Genomic DNA, 18,093 nt, shown 5'->3' on the forward strand with positions numbered 1-18,093 from the left:
CTCCTCTGAGGAACTTATTTCTAGGTGGAAATGTGGACCCTGTATCAATAATGTTAGACTGTTAGACTTTGGGGGTTTTTATCTACCTTTCACAAACTTCCCAGGAGTGTCTGCGGCTGCCAGTGAAGCTGGGGCTTGCAGACTGAAAACCAGGGAGATACAGCCTGAAACAGCAGGTACGATTTGTGATTCAAGACGTTTTTGAAGAGTATGAAAGTCTGAGGTTTAACTGTACCAGTATTATTCCTCAGCGTTATACAAGAATTCAGAGAAGAGATGGCATGGACAGGGATTTGTCATGATTTCCTCAGAAGTCCCTGTTCAAGTGGATATTTTCCTTCTGGTGTTTGAAATTGGTTGGTTTATTTGCAGGCAGGTAAACAAACACCTGTTTTCTGGCCTTTTTCCCAACAAAAGCAGTTTTAATTTTATTTAAAACATCCAATTTGATTTGAAGCCCAATATTCTGGACAGAAAGGACGAAAATTCTCAGCCTCACTGCAGTCCTGGTGGCATTTTTATTACTGATAACTGCCTTACTACTGCTTTACTAACCGCATTAGTAGAGCAGCTGCAGATTTTAACTGGGGATGGGAACTGTCCAGAAATTGCTACGGTATAATCACATAGGCCGAAATCCACCGTGTCTACGTGAGCCATGCTAGGGTGAGTCCCTCCAGCTTAGTCGACAGAGAAGGACGTACCTGTGCTTGTGATTTAACTTATGTCCAAAATGCAGGGTTTTTCTCTTTCCAAAGTTGTGTTTCCCAAATTAAAATACACAAGTTTCTGCTTCAAGACCTGCTAGGTCTGAATACCACAAATACAACAAAACCCCCAACACTGAACAAATAAAACCAATTTTCTTCCAAAGAATTTGCAGAAGAGCACCTATTCATATACAAACAAAGCAAGCAGCAATAAATGCCAGAGGAATAAAACCACAAGGGATTATCATTTTCTTTTAATTTCCCCTGACACTTTCCTTCATCACACAGTGACTGACTAAATGATGAACATGAAAGTCAGCAAAAGGGCTTTTCCTTTGAAACTCCAGAATTCTTTAGATGTCTACTCCTTCTTCCCACTTTGACAACTTGCTCCATCGGATGACTTGCTGAAGGACACACAGGAAGGACATAATAGTATTTTCTTATTCATTCTTCCCCTGCCCCTCAAGGATGTGTGTAAGCAGCCATGCAACAAGACTGCCACTTCTCATGGATTTATCTGGTGTTTTTATAAATCTGATTTTCTTCACACCTCAGGTTCTGGAGTCACGTGTTGGGGGATGCTCAGCTTGCATTTAGAATAAAAGCAAGTGTTTACCCTCCCTGGCAGCAGAGAGAAGCTGGAGATCGTTGTTTCTAGAGTTACAAAGCAAGAGAAGGAAAAAGAAAAGCAATCAAAACTTCCACTTGGAGCCCATGATATTTTAAGCAGCTCTCATGATTTTGGAAATAGTGTCCAGCTGTAACCACTCAAATGAGCTGTTAAGGCAGGGTCTCCCTTTGCTGCAGCACTGGTCTATTGCTACCTGCAACCTTTTTTCATTAGGAGCACAGAAAGATGTGCATTGTACTGCAGAGGCTGACTTTTCCTTTTTTACATGATGGGATGGACAAGATTTACAAGGTCGATTGTTGCCATCGACTGGGAACGTAACTCCAGAGCAGAAGTGAACACTTCTGCTGTTCACAGAAATTGGGAGGCCTCTGAGAACATCCTGCTGATGCCTCAAACCATGATTCCATAAACACAATTGTACTGTTTAAAAAAAAAGAAAAAAAAAAAAAAGCGAGGTTGGCCTAAAGCCCATGGTGGCTGAAAGATGCAACAATAAAATTACAGAAACAGAAACAGGTAAAGAATAGACAAAAGTGGGGGGAAAGCTAGGTTTTAGAAAGCGGCAGTGCTGAGCTCAGATGCCTGAGCTTCACCTCGGTTGGACCCCCCCCGCCCCCCCCCCCCCCCCGTAATGCATTTGCAACATTGTAACGCTGCAACTGCAACACTGTAACATCTGTAATTGCAACACCGTAACTGCAACTTCATAACCCCTGATAGCACCCAAGAGCCAGAGGCAGCTAAGCACCTAATTCATTTAGGACCCTCGTTGGAAAGCAACGCAGCCTCAACCACGGGACAATACATGAGGAAGAAGGGGCCGGTCTCCTCTGATCTGCTTTTCCCAGGAATAGAAATCCCGTGTATTTCTCTCCCAACTTCCTGGCCCAGTCGTAGAGCTTGCCTTCCCACCCTCGTCTGCCACTTCTGCCTGGTTGGTGCCATTCATTTTGCAAGCTCTTCTACCCCCACTTTCTCGCCAGCACCGCTGGGAAGGCTGCTGCAGCGAAATCCCTGCGCAGGGGATGGATGAGACAAAGCAAAAGATCAGCAAATGCGTTATAAAGCCAGTGGCCTTCACCTCTCACACTCACGCAAGACAGAGTGGCCAGGAAACCCGTGGAGAGGGCTTCTTCCTTTCTATTTTTCTCCTCTCTTCCTTCTGCCTTTCCTTTCCCTCCCCCTCCAGCGCTCCCCTCCCAGGCCTGTCTCCCGTCCCTCCCAGCACCATGCCTCCTGGCACACCGCAGATCTGCTCTTTCATGAGCAGTGTGTGGTATTACGACTCTGGCAATGCTGAGCCCTGCCAGCACGCCTCAAACCACAGGTATCCGACCCTGTCCCAAGCCCCATCACATTGATTAATGTCCCGATTCAGGACCCGATAGGGCCAGCACCAGCTGTGGCCGAGGTGAGACATCACCCCGCTGCCCGCTCCCTCCCTTCCTCCGGCACCCTCCCAGCAAACCCCTCTCCGTTTCCTCGGGGGGATCCATTCCAAGAATCCCACCCGGCAGCAACCACGGGAAGAGGGCAGGGGAGCTGCCAGCGGAGGCTGGGAGCCGCGCTCCGGCGGGGTGCAGTTACAACAAGGCCAGCTCTGTGATTAGGGCACATTAAACCCTCAGTGCGGTGCAGCCAGCGCTGGGGCATGACGTCTTCCCTGCTCCAGCCACTCAGCGCAGACGTGCCCCCCTCTCCCCCTCCGCCGGGCCCGGGAGAGGACGCGGGGGGAAACACGCAGCGGAGGGGAGACACTGGAGGACTTGACACGCCGTTCACCTGGCGCTGAGGGCAGCCAGGGCCTCGGCCCTGCGGCCGGGAGCGGGGAAAGGCACGCCGGGGAAGAGCGGGGCCGGGCCTGACGGGCCGCGAGAAGCTGCGGTGGCTGCGGGCGTGCTGCATTTCCCGGCCAGAGCTGGAGGGCAGGGAAGGGAGCTGCTTGCTGGAGCCAAAAGCACAGGCTGCCACCGCTGCAAGAGGCCCTGAGTCCAAACGTGCCCTGGAACACATTGCAGTGGGGCGCCTGCCCGTCATCCTCAGGGGATGGAGACATCCCCGGGCGCCGGGGCACTGGGGATGCACATCTAACATTACGGACAACTGCAGGACAACACCTCAGCCCATGGCCTGACTATTTTTACTTACTAGTGAAGGCAAAGCCTCATCAGCTGGGATTTTCTTTAGGCAATGCCAAAGTGTCATCTCTCCCATGTGTCAGGGTCTGTGATGGCTTGGAAGAAGAAGGGAGGGAAGGACTGCACATGGACTGCTCAGAGCTTGGGGTCCTTGAGCCATAGCGCAGGTTATACCACCATTTCCACCCTGCAATGGCAGGACCCCAAGGGTCCTCGGAGAGGGAGAGAGCTGCGGTGCCATGTAACAGTAAGATACAGCTGGTTCCTTCCAGGTGGGATGCTGAGTATGCCTCCCTCTTTCTGCAGGGTGGGAATAACCAGCAGCCGAGTGCAATGGAGGGAGGTGAGAAGGCAGGGTATGGATGGACATCCTTGGCCTGGCTAAAAACATCCCAGCACCATCTCCTTCACTTCACAAAGCAGCTTGTCTGTCTTTCTCCCTGGGCTGGAGGAAGAGCCCTGGTCCTCACCTTCCCCTCTTCCTTGGCCAATTTGGTAAGAGCCTCCTGCCCCATCAAGCGCATGGACCCCACTGGGATGGGATGTGTCCTCCCCCTGCACCCTTGCACACACCTCAGCCCTGCTCCAAGGTTCAAATACCAACCCCAGGCTTTGAGCCCTGGACCTTCCCCCAAAGTGCTCGTATCTCCTGCCAGCTCAGGGCCTGTGAGCACTAGAAATGACCTCTTTGTAGCCCAGCACACCAAGAATATCTGTTCTGCCCTCTTGGACACCATTTCTTTCCAGCCAGGGCCAGAGTGATTTATAGGATGCATATAGGGTGCTGTTCCAGCAACTGTTATGCTCCCTTTCCTCCACCTCATAGCATCAAGGCTGGCAGAGGAGACACAAATGCTGGGGCTCTGAGGAGTTGAACATCCCCCTCTTCTAGTTTGCCACCCGTCCCCCCCACCCCATCTGCTCACCCAATTCGTTCTGCTTCACGTTGCAACAGGCTTCATGAGAAAGAGGGAACTGCCTTCCTGGAGCCCCCACAGACTACTTTCCAACAGGGGATCCTCTCCTTTCCTTAGAAAGCCAGGCTAAAAAGGCTGTGATTTGGCAGTAGCACTTACCCAGTTTGATGGCTAGCTGGTACCAGTTTACCCATCCCCTTTACTCTCCAGACTGCAACAAAGACGTCTCAAAACAACCAGAAAAACACCTGAAGCAAGTGTCCCATCATGAAGCCTCTGGAGGCATGAATTGCAGATCCTTGCCTAGTTCCCTCTCTACGGAGTGTTAACTCTGAACCCTAAGAGCCGCTTCAGTGGAGTGTTCTTCCCCCTGTTTCATTTTAGATGTCCATTTCAGCAGCTGGGGGTTTAGGGCCAGTGGTGTGATAAGGAGCAATGGTGCTACCACAAGGCAAAGCAGAACGTGGTGAGCAAGGAAAGCCAGAAGAGAAGCAAAGTCTACTGCCATAGCAGCGAGCACAACGTATAATTAGTTTTATTTGGACTAACTGGGCTGACAACGAAGGCTGGCACTGTCAGTTGAACATAAGGGAGTTAGGCACCAGGCGGGGAGGAGTTTTGTGACCAAGTCTGTTAGGTCTCCCTGCACTCTCTACGGGCTCTCACCCATGCGTGCTCCCAGCGACAGCACTGACAGCTATAACATCGTGGATTTGTCTGCATTTAAATTAGAGGAGGGACAGCTGATTCACATCCACGTCACCAGGAAAAACAGAAGAACTGGCAAATGGGAGGAAACAGGCATCCACCTGGACTGGCTGTGAGGGCTGGGCTATCTGCTTCTATCCCACCTCAGGCATCTCCTCCACCCAGCTCTGTCTATGGGTTGGTAGTTAATCGGCATTTTGGCTTGGCACTCATTCTACTTATCTGACTATACTTAGAGCCCTTATTGTCCCAGGAAAAGCTGAGTCAGGTCAGCCAGCCCCAAGCCAAGCACAAGCCCACATGACCCCTATGGAGATCCTCCTTGTGCTCAGACCCTTTGGCCCAGAACCTGGGCCAAATCCTTACCAGGGTGCAAAAAAAAGGGAATAGGTTTTGTCTTCACCAGCTGCAGCTCTCTCCCCTTCCCCCTGCTTCTCCAGAAACCTGAGTCATCTTTTGCTGATGACAGTGTAAACTAGGAATATACATTTTTGGTGACTTTGAAAGGCCTAATTTCCCATTTAAAACCCTATAAATATGTACAAAAGGCACCTCAAGTTTAATGTGTTGATCAAACCGACACTGTCAATGACACCAAGGAATGCTATGGCAAAATCAGTCTAAAAACTGGGGTGGGAGAGAAGAAAAAAACGATCATCTATTGCCAAAACTACTTTAAACACTGATGCTAAATTTGCTCAGATCTCTTAGGATCAGACATCAGCCCACATCATGATTTGGCATCCTCTTATAGTGGACCCCAATCCACAGCCGAATTCAGCCCTGTGCTGTGGTTTGAAAACTGCTGCCTGCCAGCAAGCTCGTCCGCCTTCCCCACCACCACAGCCAGGAACAAGAGTGACTCTCCCCCTCTGCTTCATATTCCCCCTCTTCCCCTCCTCTCCCCCCCGATTGCTCATGTTTAAATGGTTTCAAGAAGGCATTCATTGCACAAGGCAGCCAGCCACAAAAGAAGCTACTGAAGCATGGCTGAACATGGTTTGGAGAAGCATCTGGAAACTGGGGACTTCTTATTCAACCCAGATCTCTAAACTTGCAGAATCTTCTCCCTTCCCCTCCCTGTGCAAGCCAGGGCCAGGAGGCCAGTACCACAACGTGCCAGCTGGGCTACTCCAGTTTACCCCCTGGTTCTCTCCTTATTTCCCTGCAATGACACTGATTGACATCAGATGAGATTCTCCTGGCCCTTCTGCACTTCACAGGAACAACACTGATTTCTGCCAGAAGAAGGTTCTGGCCCCTTGAGCTTTGTGGTTTCTGTGATGAGGTTAAGGCAAATCACAGAGAACATCTGATCCCAGGAATGAAACAAAAAACAACAAACACGCTTCATTGTGGTGGTGAAAGGCTGACAAAGAAACACCAATGATGTTGGGAAATGAATCGGAGATGAAGCTGGTACTCTGCAGTGGAATCTAGTGGTGGGATACTCCAAGACTGTTTAACAAAGCTGCGGCGTGAGTCAGAGCAGTACAGCTGTACCCACATGTTCGCATGTATGTACATAGGTATACAACAGTTTTGGACCAAACTCTGTGCCTTTCACCAGCTTGGAAATGAGGGGAGACCTCCAGGTGTCTTTGAGGTGCTGTCTCAGAGGAACTGTTGTGGGATGCTCTGCTGCTGAGCGGGTCCCTGGAGCACATGGGGCAACTCTGAGATGCAGGAATATTTATAGCTGATGTCTAAAGTCAGGCAAGGGAAATCAACCCCGTACTGTTTTGCCCCCATCCAGTGGTTAGCCTGGGTAAACATTTCTAGGTCCACCACAGTCATGGTAATTTAGCGCAAGTTAAAACAAGCCACGTCTGCATTAGACATGGTGCATCAGACCCTCTGACCACCCACAAGCATATGCTTTATTACCACGGCTATTCAGACTGGGAAAACTTTTTGATTTCCATGCCTACAGAGCCAGCTCTCTCTTTTACTCTTCTCTGGAAAGAACAATAAAACTAACCCATGTTTCCAGATGCACAGGCTCCATCTTCACTCCTCACAAGTCCTCTGTGCACCTATTGCACATGCAGAGTAACAAATGCCGGAAAACATGCAGACATTCAACAGCAGAGCTAAATCTCAACTCCTGGTCTCCTTTCTTAACTGAAGAGGCCATTTTAGAGCAAGAAATTCAGTGACTGTAACCTAGAGAGCACTGGAAGAAAACAGGCTCTGAGAAAACCTTGGGGAAATCAACTCCAAGGGGCAGAAAGGCCTCATAAGCTGATGGTTCCTGATAAGCCAACAATCCTAGTTTTTGAAGTTGTCTGTGTTGGTCATCTCTTAGCATCTATTATCAGCTCTCTTCCCACTTCATATTTTTATGGAACTTAGTGAAATTGCTAACCATGAAATAGATACGCTAGGTAACATTGCTCTATTGATCTCACTTTTTGCATGTGGACAGGAGAAACAGGTCATTCACTTGCAACTGCACTCCATAGCCAGTGTCCCAAAATTACTTTAATTCCGGTTGCTCAGGGTCTGGAAGAAGAAGTGGTTTGTGATGTAGTAGTTGAGGAGAAAGTGAAGGTGACACTGAGGGAAAGCGGGGGTTTGCACCTAAAAGTGGGATAGATGGAAATATCATGCAAAGTCCGTGGAAATTAGTCCACTGGTTTCGCTGAACTTTGGGGTTTGATTCGTATCCTTGAGAAAAAAAAGGTCATTTGTTCCTGGAGGCGACCAGCCATTTCCTAAAGTGCTTTAAACCAAAAGATCAATGAATGAATTACCCTGCAATGCAGGCTGTGTCTTCCTACATCTGAGCTGTCTGAGGAGCCACAGACTCCGTGTTACTAAATGAAACGGACCGGAGACCGTTCTAGGGTATGGGGGGGTAAGAAGTAGAGGTGCTGTCATCTTTTTCCTGTAATCAATATACCTATAGTGAGTGGTCTGAATACAATTCTGTGTGCCTGCTAGATCAGACAAACACTGTTTTCTCCCTTGCTCTGTGAAAGAAAAGTCAAAGACGGGCAGAAATGACAGAGGAGGCTGCCATCGTGGAGGGGCCATGGAGCAGAGGAACAGCACGGTGTGAGGCAGCGTGTGAACAAAATCAGGTCCCACCAATGCCCCCAGGTCCAGCGGTCCTTGCTTTCTTAGACAGAGCAGGACTGAGGTGCCTCCAGCTTCTGAAACCCTCCTTTTCTTCCTCATCCACTGCCTAAGAAATGTCCCCCAGCTTGTCTGCTTCTGCTGACACGGCTCCTGTGCCCAGCATGCAGGATGGACCCTAAACTCTCCTGGTGTGCTGAACTCCCTCGAGTGCCCAAGGCCACCAGCTGAATAAGTAAAGACAATGAGATGACGACTAAATGACTTACCAGTGGCCCGAAACAGTGGCAAGTCCCCCAAGCTTCCCCCTGGGTCTCAGTTCTCAGATCATTTCTCCTCTGCTACATGCCCAAGAAATGGTATTTCACTACCATCTGTTCCTCCTTTCAGACTTGCTCTTCCCTTATCCCTTGGCAAGCATTACCCGGATTTCTCATATGACTCTCTTTTCTGTTCTAACATACAGAAAAAAAAAAAGATCAGATCCCAATACACAGTTCAGTGAAGGGAACAGAAGGTTTTCTAAGGACTCCCGGTGACTTTTAAAACCTGCCTTTACAGGTGCAATTAAGGCTGTTTCTTGCTCTCAGTGTAACAAGACCAAGCAAATAAATAAATACACTGAAATGTTTGGAGGGAGGGGGAGACTAAAGTAAAGATAACATCGAGGAACCCTGATTAGCAGCAGGGCAGCCATGTGAAAAGCGAGATAACCAGCCTGCCTGCGGTGCTGAGACAGCAGCTCCTGCCTCCAGCCCTTGCCCCAGACGCAGATTTAGGAGCCGATCTCTTTCAAGGGGGCCACGTCTCCTTCTGAAGAACTGCCCTTATCTGACAGACGGCTGATATCTGAAGTCGTTACAGTGGAAAGCCTCGAAGACACCAGACACCTTTGGACTTTGAAGGCTCATTTATTCCGCACTTTGACAGGGTGGGAGGGGTGACCACGGGCAGGATGGCTGTGCTGCTGGGTCCTGCCTGCCGCACACCTACCTCAATGTGCTGCAGGGGGAACGATTTCACCTAACCACTTCACTGTCCCCACGAGCTGCAGTCCCAGCAGCAGGTATACAGGTATCATCTGTGTTGCACCTCAGCTTGTCCATGCCTCTTCTGAGTCTTGGGAGCCCTTCTTTACCTCTATACTGCCAAATAAGAGGGGCTTTCTGGCCCTGAAGCCAAGTGGCACAGCACACCTCACATCTATGAGCCTAAACCCTTTTTCTCCTGAAAGCAAGGTGGCTGTATCCAGCCCCCCTAATCTGTGCTATCCTGAAACGTGCTGGGCGTTATCTGAAGGACTGCTTATCTGCTCAAAAACTCTGCCAATGAGTGTGCTGATGATTAAATAGTCTGCATGACCGAGGGGAAATTCGGAGGTAGCAGTGGAGTCCACGCTGAGGTCGCCTGCGGGACCCATGGCTCCCATGGCCATTCGTGTGTTTATTGCTTAGGAGCAGGAGGTACAGCAGGGCTGCAGGCCTGATAAGGTGTGTGGACCTGTCAGCGAGGATGTGGAGGGGACGGTAAGGAAGGAACAGGGTGGGGGATTATCCTGCGGCATTTATGAGCTGAGAGAAAATGTAACCTGGGAGGAAAAGAATGGTTATCTTGATGAACAGGGAAGGATAAATGCAGAGAGAGGCAGAGACAACATCCTGCACTGAGCATGGGGAGCTATGGACAGAGGGGTACTTGACTGCCTCCTGCATTTATTTTCTCTTTTCCATGCTGGGATAGATTCCTGACAGATCAGCGGGTTGAATCAGCTCATGGAGGAGTACCTACAGTCAGGAGTTTGGTGGGAAGGAGGAGAGGTGAGAGTAAATGGAACCACACTTTTCTGAGCTGTTATATTGGGTTACTTTTAATATGCCACAGCAGCAGGCAACCACAGTTGTGCTGCCCATATTCTGGGTCCCATCTAGCCCCAAAACAGAAGGCTGTTCCAGCAGGGGAGAGAGGTAACGGGGAGATGGGCTGGAAAGAAGAACTGACCTTCTCTCCTTGATGTCGCCCCACCTCAGCTACAATGTAGTGGCATTTTAAACATTTTGCCCTCATCCCAGGGATAGTAAAATTCAGTTTTGCCTGTGCTGCTGAAATGCTTTGGACAAGGTACTCTGGGAGAGTGAGAGAGAAAAGGGACAGAAAGGTCTGCATTCTGCTTTTCTGGATAAGGGGCAAAACATGTGGCCAGAAAGAAGGGTTAATCTTGCAGAAGATTTCAACAACTGACCCATCACCTAAGTGCAGCCAGAAGGATTTGTGTTACGGGAGTATCAAAGTACGACCTGATGAAAGTGTGCAATCTGTAGATCCGTCCTACATTCTCCTTTCCAAAAATCAGATTTCTGGCAGTCATTCCAAGTTGGGCCTCAAAAAGGAAACAAGACCCTCAAAACACAGACCCCTCTAATCACTGCAAAGGGTTCGCCTGGCCTCATTAGAAATAAAGGGGTTAGTGTAAAGCCAGGTACATCAGGCAGAGATTTGGTGGCTTTTGCTGTCACATGGGACAAGACAACCTAGGGCTACATCTAGGCAGGATATTCTGCTGGGTTCGAGCACAGTGACTTCGGTGCTGAGATAAAGTGTGCTTGCAACATCAAACACGGTGACGATGGCCTGAGAGCGGCTGCAGGTCACGAATACCTTCCCTTGCAGGCCTCAGACAGCATCCCAGCTAAGCTGCCTTCTCCTCTCCAGGTGCTTTCCCTACCTCCCCGTGAGATGCTTGGTGTCACTGGCTGCCTTGCTGGTGCATAGTCCGAGAGTCTCTGCATCTGAAGAGGCTGCATTTCACCTATGGCAGGGCCTGAGCGGACAGGCTATGCTTGGTCTTACTCAGAGAAACAGCCCACCCAAAAGGGTGTGAGATTTCCACGGACCTCTCTGATCCTATCAGTGTCAGAGGGTGAGGGGGCTCGGAGGGATCAGAGTTCAAAAGGCTGGAACGAGCCCTGCAATAGTCGTGGGAAAGGGGGAACTGCACAGTCCAGTGAGTAGGTAAACACACTCTGGACTTCATTCCCCTCTCCCAGCTCTCCCAGCTGTGTGGGCTGAGGATGGAGCCGCTCAGCACTGGGGAGCTGTGCCCACGGCATGCCGATGCAGAGCCCTCTGGAAGGGTAACCAGATCCTGGGAGGGATTTGACTCAGCGGGAACCAGAGTCTGGATCGCCTGTTCCTTCCTCCTGCTTGTTAGGCACAAGGAAAATTCAACGCCTTGAGAGTTTAGCTGAAGTCAGAAGTCAGTGGTAGCTCTGCCACTGACTGCAGGGGCCAGGATTTCACCAATCTTATGTATTTCAGTGCCAGGTCATGGCTTCAGAGCCCCTTTCCAAGCAGAAAATCACTTCTGTACTCTGCTCAGGGGCTGGTGGGAAGGCTGGTGAGTTTTCCATTTGACCAGGGTGTGAGGTTAGACAATTCCTTCTGCTTTTAGTCTGATTCCTAAGAAACTGAAGCCTCCTGGTTTGCACGATGGGTGTGTGCCTATGCCTTCTGCCCAAATAACTCCAGAATTAGCCTCAAACAACTCCAGAAAACGGGCTGACCGCAACTGAATTTCATCGAGGGGAGTGAGCAGCACATTCCCAAGGGAGTGGGAGATGGAGGGGGCAGCTGCTGTCTCCACCTGAGCTGTCTGGGCCAGGGGTGTCCCTCGAGGGGGGCTACAGGCTCACGCCACAGCTGGATAATCCTGCTGATTTCAAAGCACCACTTAGAGGCTATTTCTAGGAGTCCAAAAACCAAACAACAACTCTCTCTACCTGAAAAGCGCACCTCAGATTTTATTTCCTCCAGCCTTGACCCTCTTTTCACACAGCTGATCCATCCCTGTTCCTATTCCCAGCGTAAGGAGCAATCACTCACACCAGACCCGGAGCGCTCAGGTCAGATTTGCCACCAGGCTGCTGAACTTTTTTGGCTTGTACGGGATGAAATCGCAGCTCATGCATTAGTCTGACACGAAGGCTTGTTTGCTTTGTATTTTGTGGTTGAGTATTTTATAGTCCAGGGATATCTGCTAATCCCAAAGTACAATAACAAAAATCGTATCTTTCATAAATACACGGGGCAGGGATGGGCACGCTCCCAAGCGTGTGCAGAGAAAGGAACATTTCAGACATTGTTTTCCTGCGCTTGGAGCCTGCCTTTATTTAATGAAGTTAGACAGCTAGTCAGGATTTGCAGGATCTCTATACAGAATTATTTTATTGTTATTACTCTTTTTATTATTGGCCATGTTCTGAGACAGAATATGATTATCTTTCCCTTCCAGCTATAAATTATTCAACTTCAAATCCTTCCCATTTCCACATCCATTAAGATGTGGTTCTGGCCAGAGAACCGACAAGACACAAATCGAAGAACAAGACACTGACCAGCACCTCCTTTAGTCATCTGCTTTGCCTACCTAAGTGCAGGGGTCGCAGCTGGCAGCCAGAGTATCATCCTGGTGTGAACCAGGAGAGCTTCCTAATTTATCCTGTCTGAAATTAATCTCCTGCAAGAGATTAGCACCAGTTCTGGTGTGGACACAGCTCCCTCGGGAATCAGGGCTCAGACCTTTCTGTGGGTTACCTGGTTTAGCTTGCCCCTGTTTCGGTTCACGTCTGCACGAAACGATATTATTAACACCCCTTGAATTGCTGGGGGAGCGTTACAGCTTCTCGGTAAAACCAGAGGGAAACTTCAGCCTTTCCCAAGCAGTTCGAGAGGGGCCACAGCTGGGGAACCACAGTCCACAGCTAGTAGGAAGGGGTAGAGCCCGTCCTGCTCGTCAAAACGCAGCCCCCTAAGATGCAGCACCTCCTGCAAGGCATTGAGCACTCTTAAAATGAAAAATCAAATATGGAAACTAACTCAAACCAGCTCCAGGACAGCAAAGTGGGGTCCGTTTTCCTACCTATTTCATAGCTGCACATGGACCTGCTTATCTAGGCTGAATGGTCCATGAGGAACTCAGCCGTCTGCAGCCAGCTCAGGCTGTTACCTGCCCCTCAAAATGGAGCTATTTTGACCCAAAGCCCTGCCGCAGCATCTCAGCAGGCTGGTGGCTTTTTTTTAAAAATTTTATTCTGTAGACTATCTCCTCCAGCGACGACTGGGTTGGGAGCTGCCAGGTGTAGACTGGCAGAGCAGAGAACTGGTTAAAAACTGAACCGATGACAGAACAAGCCACAGTTTTTTTGGCTGGGAGGTGGGACATGGAGAGGTCTTTCTGCATGAAGGTTTGGCAGTGCCTTTCAGATAAAAATATAGTGCCTGCATCTTAACTTCTCCTGCACACTGCTGATGTCGATTCCCATTTTTAAAGCTCCTTGTGCACAGACCATCTTTTTAAGCCTGTATTTGCAGGGCTTTGCAGCTCAGGCCAGTCACGCTTCTTTGGTCCTTGGACCAGGTGGTAGAAGTAACCCAAATTTGCCCCCTCACCCTATCAGATTTCAGAAATCACTTAATCAACAGGCTGAAGTCCCCTCTGCATTCATGCAGGTGTTAATCAGGAATATTCCCATGGATACTGGGAAGAGGACTTCTCTGGATTGCTGGGGAGTTGGAAGTGAAGAGATCTTCACCCAGTACTTTACTCCATGTCAAAGAGAACAGACTCAGTCCCTCCTGGCTGCTACTTGAAAGCCCAGGGCCTGGACGTGGATTTTGTTACGGGGGTTTTGTGGGGCTACAGGCTCATGGAGGGGGACACAACGTCCTCACAGACAAAGGTACCTCCTGAAAAATGAGGGTCTGGATGGGCTGCAGTGTGAAAAGCAAGTGAGAGGGATGCATTCATCTCTGAGGGGCCCCACTCCCACTGCGTTTTACCGTATGCTGAATTTCCCACTGTTGCTTTACCGTTGAAGCAGGGACGTGCAGTCCGCATGCTGCTTGGAAAGTGATTCATCTCACAATGCGTTGCCCCATGATGTACCAAGAGATCAAAGAAACCATTTTCCACCCCCACTTCAGCACTCTCACTCTGTGTAGTACCTTTATGATCATCTTTAGCCACTGACAAAAATAAAATTGAATAAAAGAACAGCATGGGGTGTTTCAGCAGTGACAGCATCAGGACACATCATGCTTTGACTGATCTCAGCTTCCACGACCATTGGATGCAAAGCAACCTAGCCCAGCAATTAGGGCCAGGGCTCCTGAGACCCACGTCTTGCAGCCTCAGACGGATGAATTGTGCTCTGAAGCTCTGAGCGGTCGGCTGCCTCCGTCTGCGGGCATCTGCCTGATCCAATCCCAGTAACAGAGGGCTGGTTTTCTGCTGGGGGGGAGTGTGAGAGGTCAGGTGCCACTTCTAGCTCAGCCCCAACTTGCCACAGAGCCTGTCTCTAAAATAGCTCCTTGTATGCCCATCCTTCTGCAGTTACCCTCATTGATTTTTGCTTATTGCCTCAAGGAAAGAGGCATTTAGTGACTGCTGTTGACAATAGCCCATAAAATCCCCACTCAGATCTGCTAGCCAAATATCAAGCGTGAAGCAGGCAAGAAATCACTGTGCTGAAACATGCAATCAATACTGCATAGCGTTTTTAAAGTTAAATTAGAAATCAAGAACAAGTTAATTTAGGGGGGAAAACAAACAAACAAAGAGGCTCTTGACACCCTGCAATTTGTTCTCTGCCTCACAGTGGGATGACATGGGTCTGGCCTTCTTTTTCTGCTTAAGTGGATGCCAGAAGGGACACAGAATATCTTTGCAGCCCCTGAATGTTAAGGGTAACTTTTCAAACCTTCTGGCATCTCCCTTAGCTGTCAATGGCAGCAGGCTGGAAAAGCAAGGGAGATGTCCGAAATGTGCACTTTGACCTGGGCCTAAATAAACCAAATAGGGTCTCTGGTGGCAGGACCTTAAATCAGCGTAGTAGGGAATCACACTTTTTGGAAACATGACAGAGCAAACAGCAGTGTGAGTTCCTTGCCCTTCCCTTCCCGGTGAATTTGCCCATATTTGTGCCCCTCTTTGATTTTGGCAGAACTGTTCTTATTGCACATTGAGCCCAGGCTCACCCTGAGCGGGAGCATAGGGCGCTTGCAGCAGCTGCTCCGGCCGTGAGCCTGTCACCTGTAAGCGCTGCAGAGTAAATCGCAGAGTTTGTGATCTGAAGTTGTCTGTTTTGATGGGGGTTAGTGCTCTTTTCGCTAGCTCTGGAAAGCACACGGGTTAAAACTGAAATACCCGCTGAAAACATAAGACAGCTGAGACTCGACTCACTGACTCCGATCCTCTGCACCTTCTAGACGTAGCAGGATCGTACAAGGACAGGAGAGCAAATAGGCAGTAACACTGGAGACGAGCAGCACAGTGGTCTCCTGTCTCCTGAAGTCTGCCCAGCTCTGATTTGGCTGTCCCAAATCCCTGATTTTCACTGATACCCACAGAGACGTTGAAGCTAACGGGCATTTTGCTGCCGACTTCAGCACCAGCAGGTCTGTGAAGGAGGGGGCTAGCAGGTGACACACATCCTCGTGAGCTGCATGATGATACAGCCCCAAAGTTGACTGCAGTCAGAGGAGATGCTAATCCAACCCCAGAACAGGGGAGAAACCTCAGCCATCACTGAACCCTCAGAGACTCTACAGCCGGTTTCCCCAGCACCTTTGATTTTCTTTGGGCTTTGAAAGGTTTATTGATGCCTGGAGATGGACAGTGGTACAGATGGACTGCAATAACCACTCTTTCCAACCTGTTGCTTCTTCTCGTTTATCAGTGAGGTGTTTCCCTCCAGCATAGTGCTGGAGGTGTTGGGGAAATACTGACCCTAGACCTGTACAAAGTCCCGAACAATCCCTACCAAACCCAGGGGGATGAGCCAAGCCTGATGGTCCCTGGAGCATCAGGGGGGACCTGGCTGGAGCTGGGATCGGGGTTAGCCTGCTCCCTTCCAAACGCGTCTCCATCCTCTGCGGACAGCAGACACCATCCCAGGTGGGGGTCATGCCACTTGCTATGCCAGAAGGTACTGAGAAAGGGCAGCAACGCCGCTGATACCGGGGATGGAAAAAGAAACTGAAGTGCACATCAAAGTGGCATACGCATCATGGATTAAAATCCGATGGCTGATTTTGTGTGACATTTGCCTTCACTTCTGCAGAAGGGCTTAAGAAATGACTCAAGGCTACATAGAGCATCTGTAGAGCTTAATCCCTTCCCATCACTACCACCAAGACAGTTCGAACAGAGTTTAGCCCTTTTTACAGCACTTGTCTCTCTCTGTAAAAAAATTCTCTATCAGTGTGTGCAGGAACAGGTGAAAACAGCCCCAGGAAGCAAAGGGTTAATACTACTTTCATTCTCTTGAGTGTAAACTGTCTGCCATCCATGCACTGAGCTCTGCACTCTGAGGGTCTCTCCAAAGTTAATCCCAGAGAGAAAGGCACTATTTTGCTGAGATTAAGCAGATCTGCAGATTAAAGAGATTAAATTAAAATTAAATCTGTCATGCTGATGGGTGGACCATAAAAAGACTAAAAAGTTTCCCTTTGCTTACTGATAGGTGTCTTTTAAATTGTTCCCCAAATGCTTTCCTTTTGCCTCCTCTCCCTGTCAAACTGCACGCGTTTCCCTTTGGAGGGTTTTAAAAGTAATTCAAACTCTTCTGGAAGCACAGACATTTTAATTTCATCTGGTGCAGCAACTCTGAGACCAGCTACACACACTATCTGCCAGCGAAATAAACCATTGGTCTGAAAAACCAGTGCTCTGCCTTCTAAATCCCTGATACAGTAAATTACTCATCAAGGAAACGGCCGAACAGCTTGTTCAAGAATGCGAAGGGAAAAGATTCAGCGACTCACCAGAGCATAGACGGAACTCAGTACGGAGCAGCAGAGGATCAAACCCAGACTGTGATAAACCAGATATGATCCCATATCCAAGAGGCTTCTTCCAGCATCCAAGATCTCTCAGGGAAGTAGGAGGACGAGAGGTCTTCCAGCGCTCCAGTTGCAGATGATTTCGCCTTCTCCTTCCCTCCCGCCCCCCCCCTCCAGAATTTGTGTTTGTTTGATTGTTTGTTTGTTTCCACAGTTTTAGCCAGAAAGGCACATGACAAGAAACCCCGGTCCTTTGCTTCGCTTTCTCATGGCTGGAGATCTGGGCAGCTCCCTAAACGCAGTGGAGGAGCCCATGCGAAGCGGAGCAACTTCGCTCCCTCAGAGCTGCAGCCCCTGGTGCTGTTTGTTTTCCGCGTGCATCTGTCTCAGAGCAGAAAAATCACATCCATATGTCAAAACTGCTATTCTGTTTCCTTTTTATGAGGCAGTGGGAAGTTCAAATAATTTCTTTGTCAAACGCAAACATACAGAAAGAGGGAGAGAGAGAGAGGGAGGGAGGGAGAAGGAGCGAGAGAGGGGTGGAAGGGGTGGGAGATTGGAGAGGGTGGGGGAGGCTTTTAACCACTGCTTTATTTTTAGATCCAGTAATTTTATCTTTTAGGATTCAGAGGGGTTTTGGAAAAAAAAAAGGCTTTTTCTCTTCTTTTTTTTCCGGCATGCAAACAAATCGCAAAGTCGAAAGTTAAAAAAAAAAAAAAGCGAAAACTTGGAAATATTTTCACTTAGCGATTACCTTTTTACAAACAGTGGTACTCTTGGGGATTTTTGCTTGCATATTCCAGTGCATTTCAGCGCTCCACAATAGGTTTATTCTGCCAACCTTCCAGGTTGCAGCGTGTTTTAGTCACAAATAGGGATTTTTGCTTCTCTCTCCCTCTCTGTCTCAAAGGATCTGCAGTTTCAAAAAGCCAATTGAGTGCGGCGTGAAAGCGTGGGGCTGCAAGATCGCTCCCACCCCCACCCCCGCCACCGGCGCTAAGTAGTTTATTTTAGATTCCCGCTGTTAAAAAAAAAAAAAAAAAAAAAAAATAGCAAAAAAAAAA

The 18,093-nt window shown here is 49.1% G+C and overlaps 1 protein-coding gene across 3 annotated transcripts in view; it reads right to left on the reverse strand.

The window, feature by feature from the left end:
* The window catches only part of PTH1R (parathyroid hormone 1 receptor), a 137,705-nt gene that overhangs the window by 119,468 nt on the left and 144 nt on the right, over nucleotides 1-18,093 (reverse strand). The window contains exons 1-2 of one of the 3 annotated variants that reach the window (XM_026095997.2): nucleotides 17,784-17,920; nucleotides 17,012-17,410 (exon numbers count right to left, since the gene is read on the reverse strand). In XM_026095997.2, coding sequence (XP_025951782.1) covers nucleotides 17,012-17,086 — 75 coding nt within the window. In that variant the 5' untranslated portion in view covers nucleotides 17,087-17,410; nucleotides 17,784-17,920. Of the gene's footprint in view, nucleotides 1-17,011; nucleotides 17,643-17,783; nucleotides 17,921-18,093 lie in introns of those variants that run through there. The other 2 variants (XM_064505642.1, XM_026096008.2) reach the window with 2 other exon arrangements.

Source organism: Dromaius novaehollandiae, chromosome 2, assembly GCF_036370855.1.
Source record: "Dromaius novaehollandiae isolate bDroNov1 chromosome 2, bDroNov1.hap1, whole genome shotgun sequence".
Lineage (NCBI taxonomy): Eukaryota > Metazoa > Chordata > Aves > Casuariiformes > Dromaiidae > Dromaius > Dromaius novaehollandiae.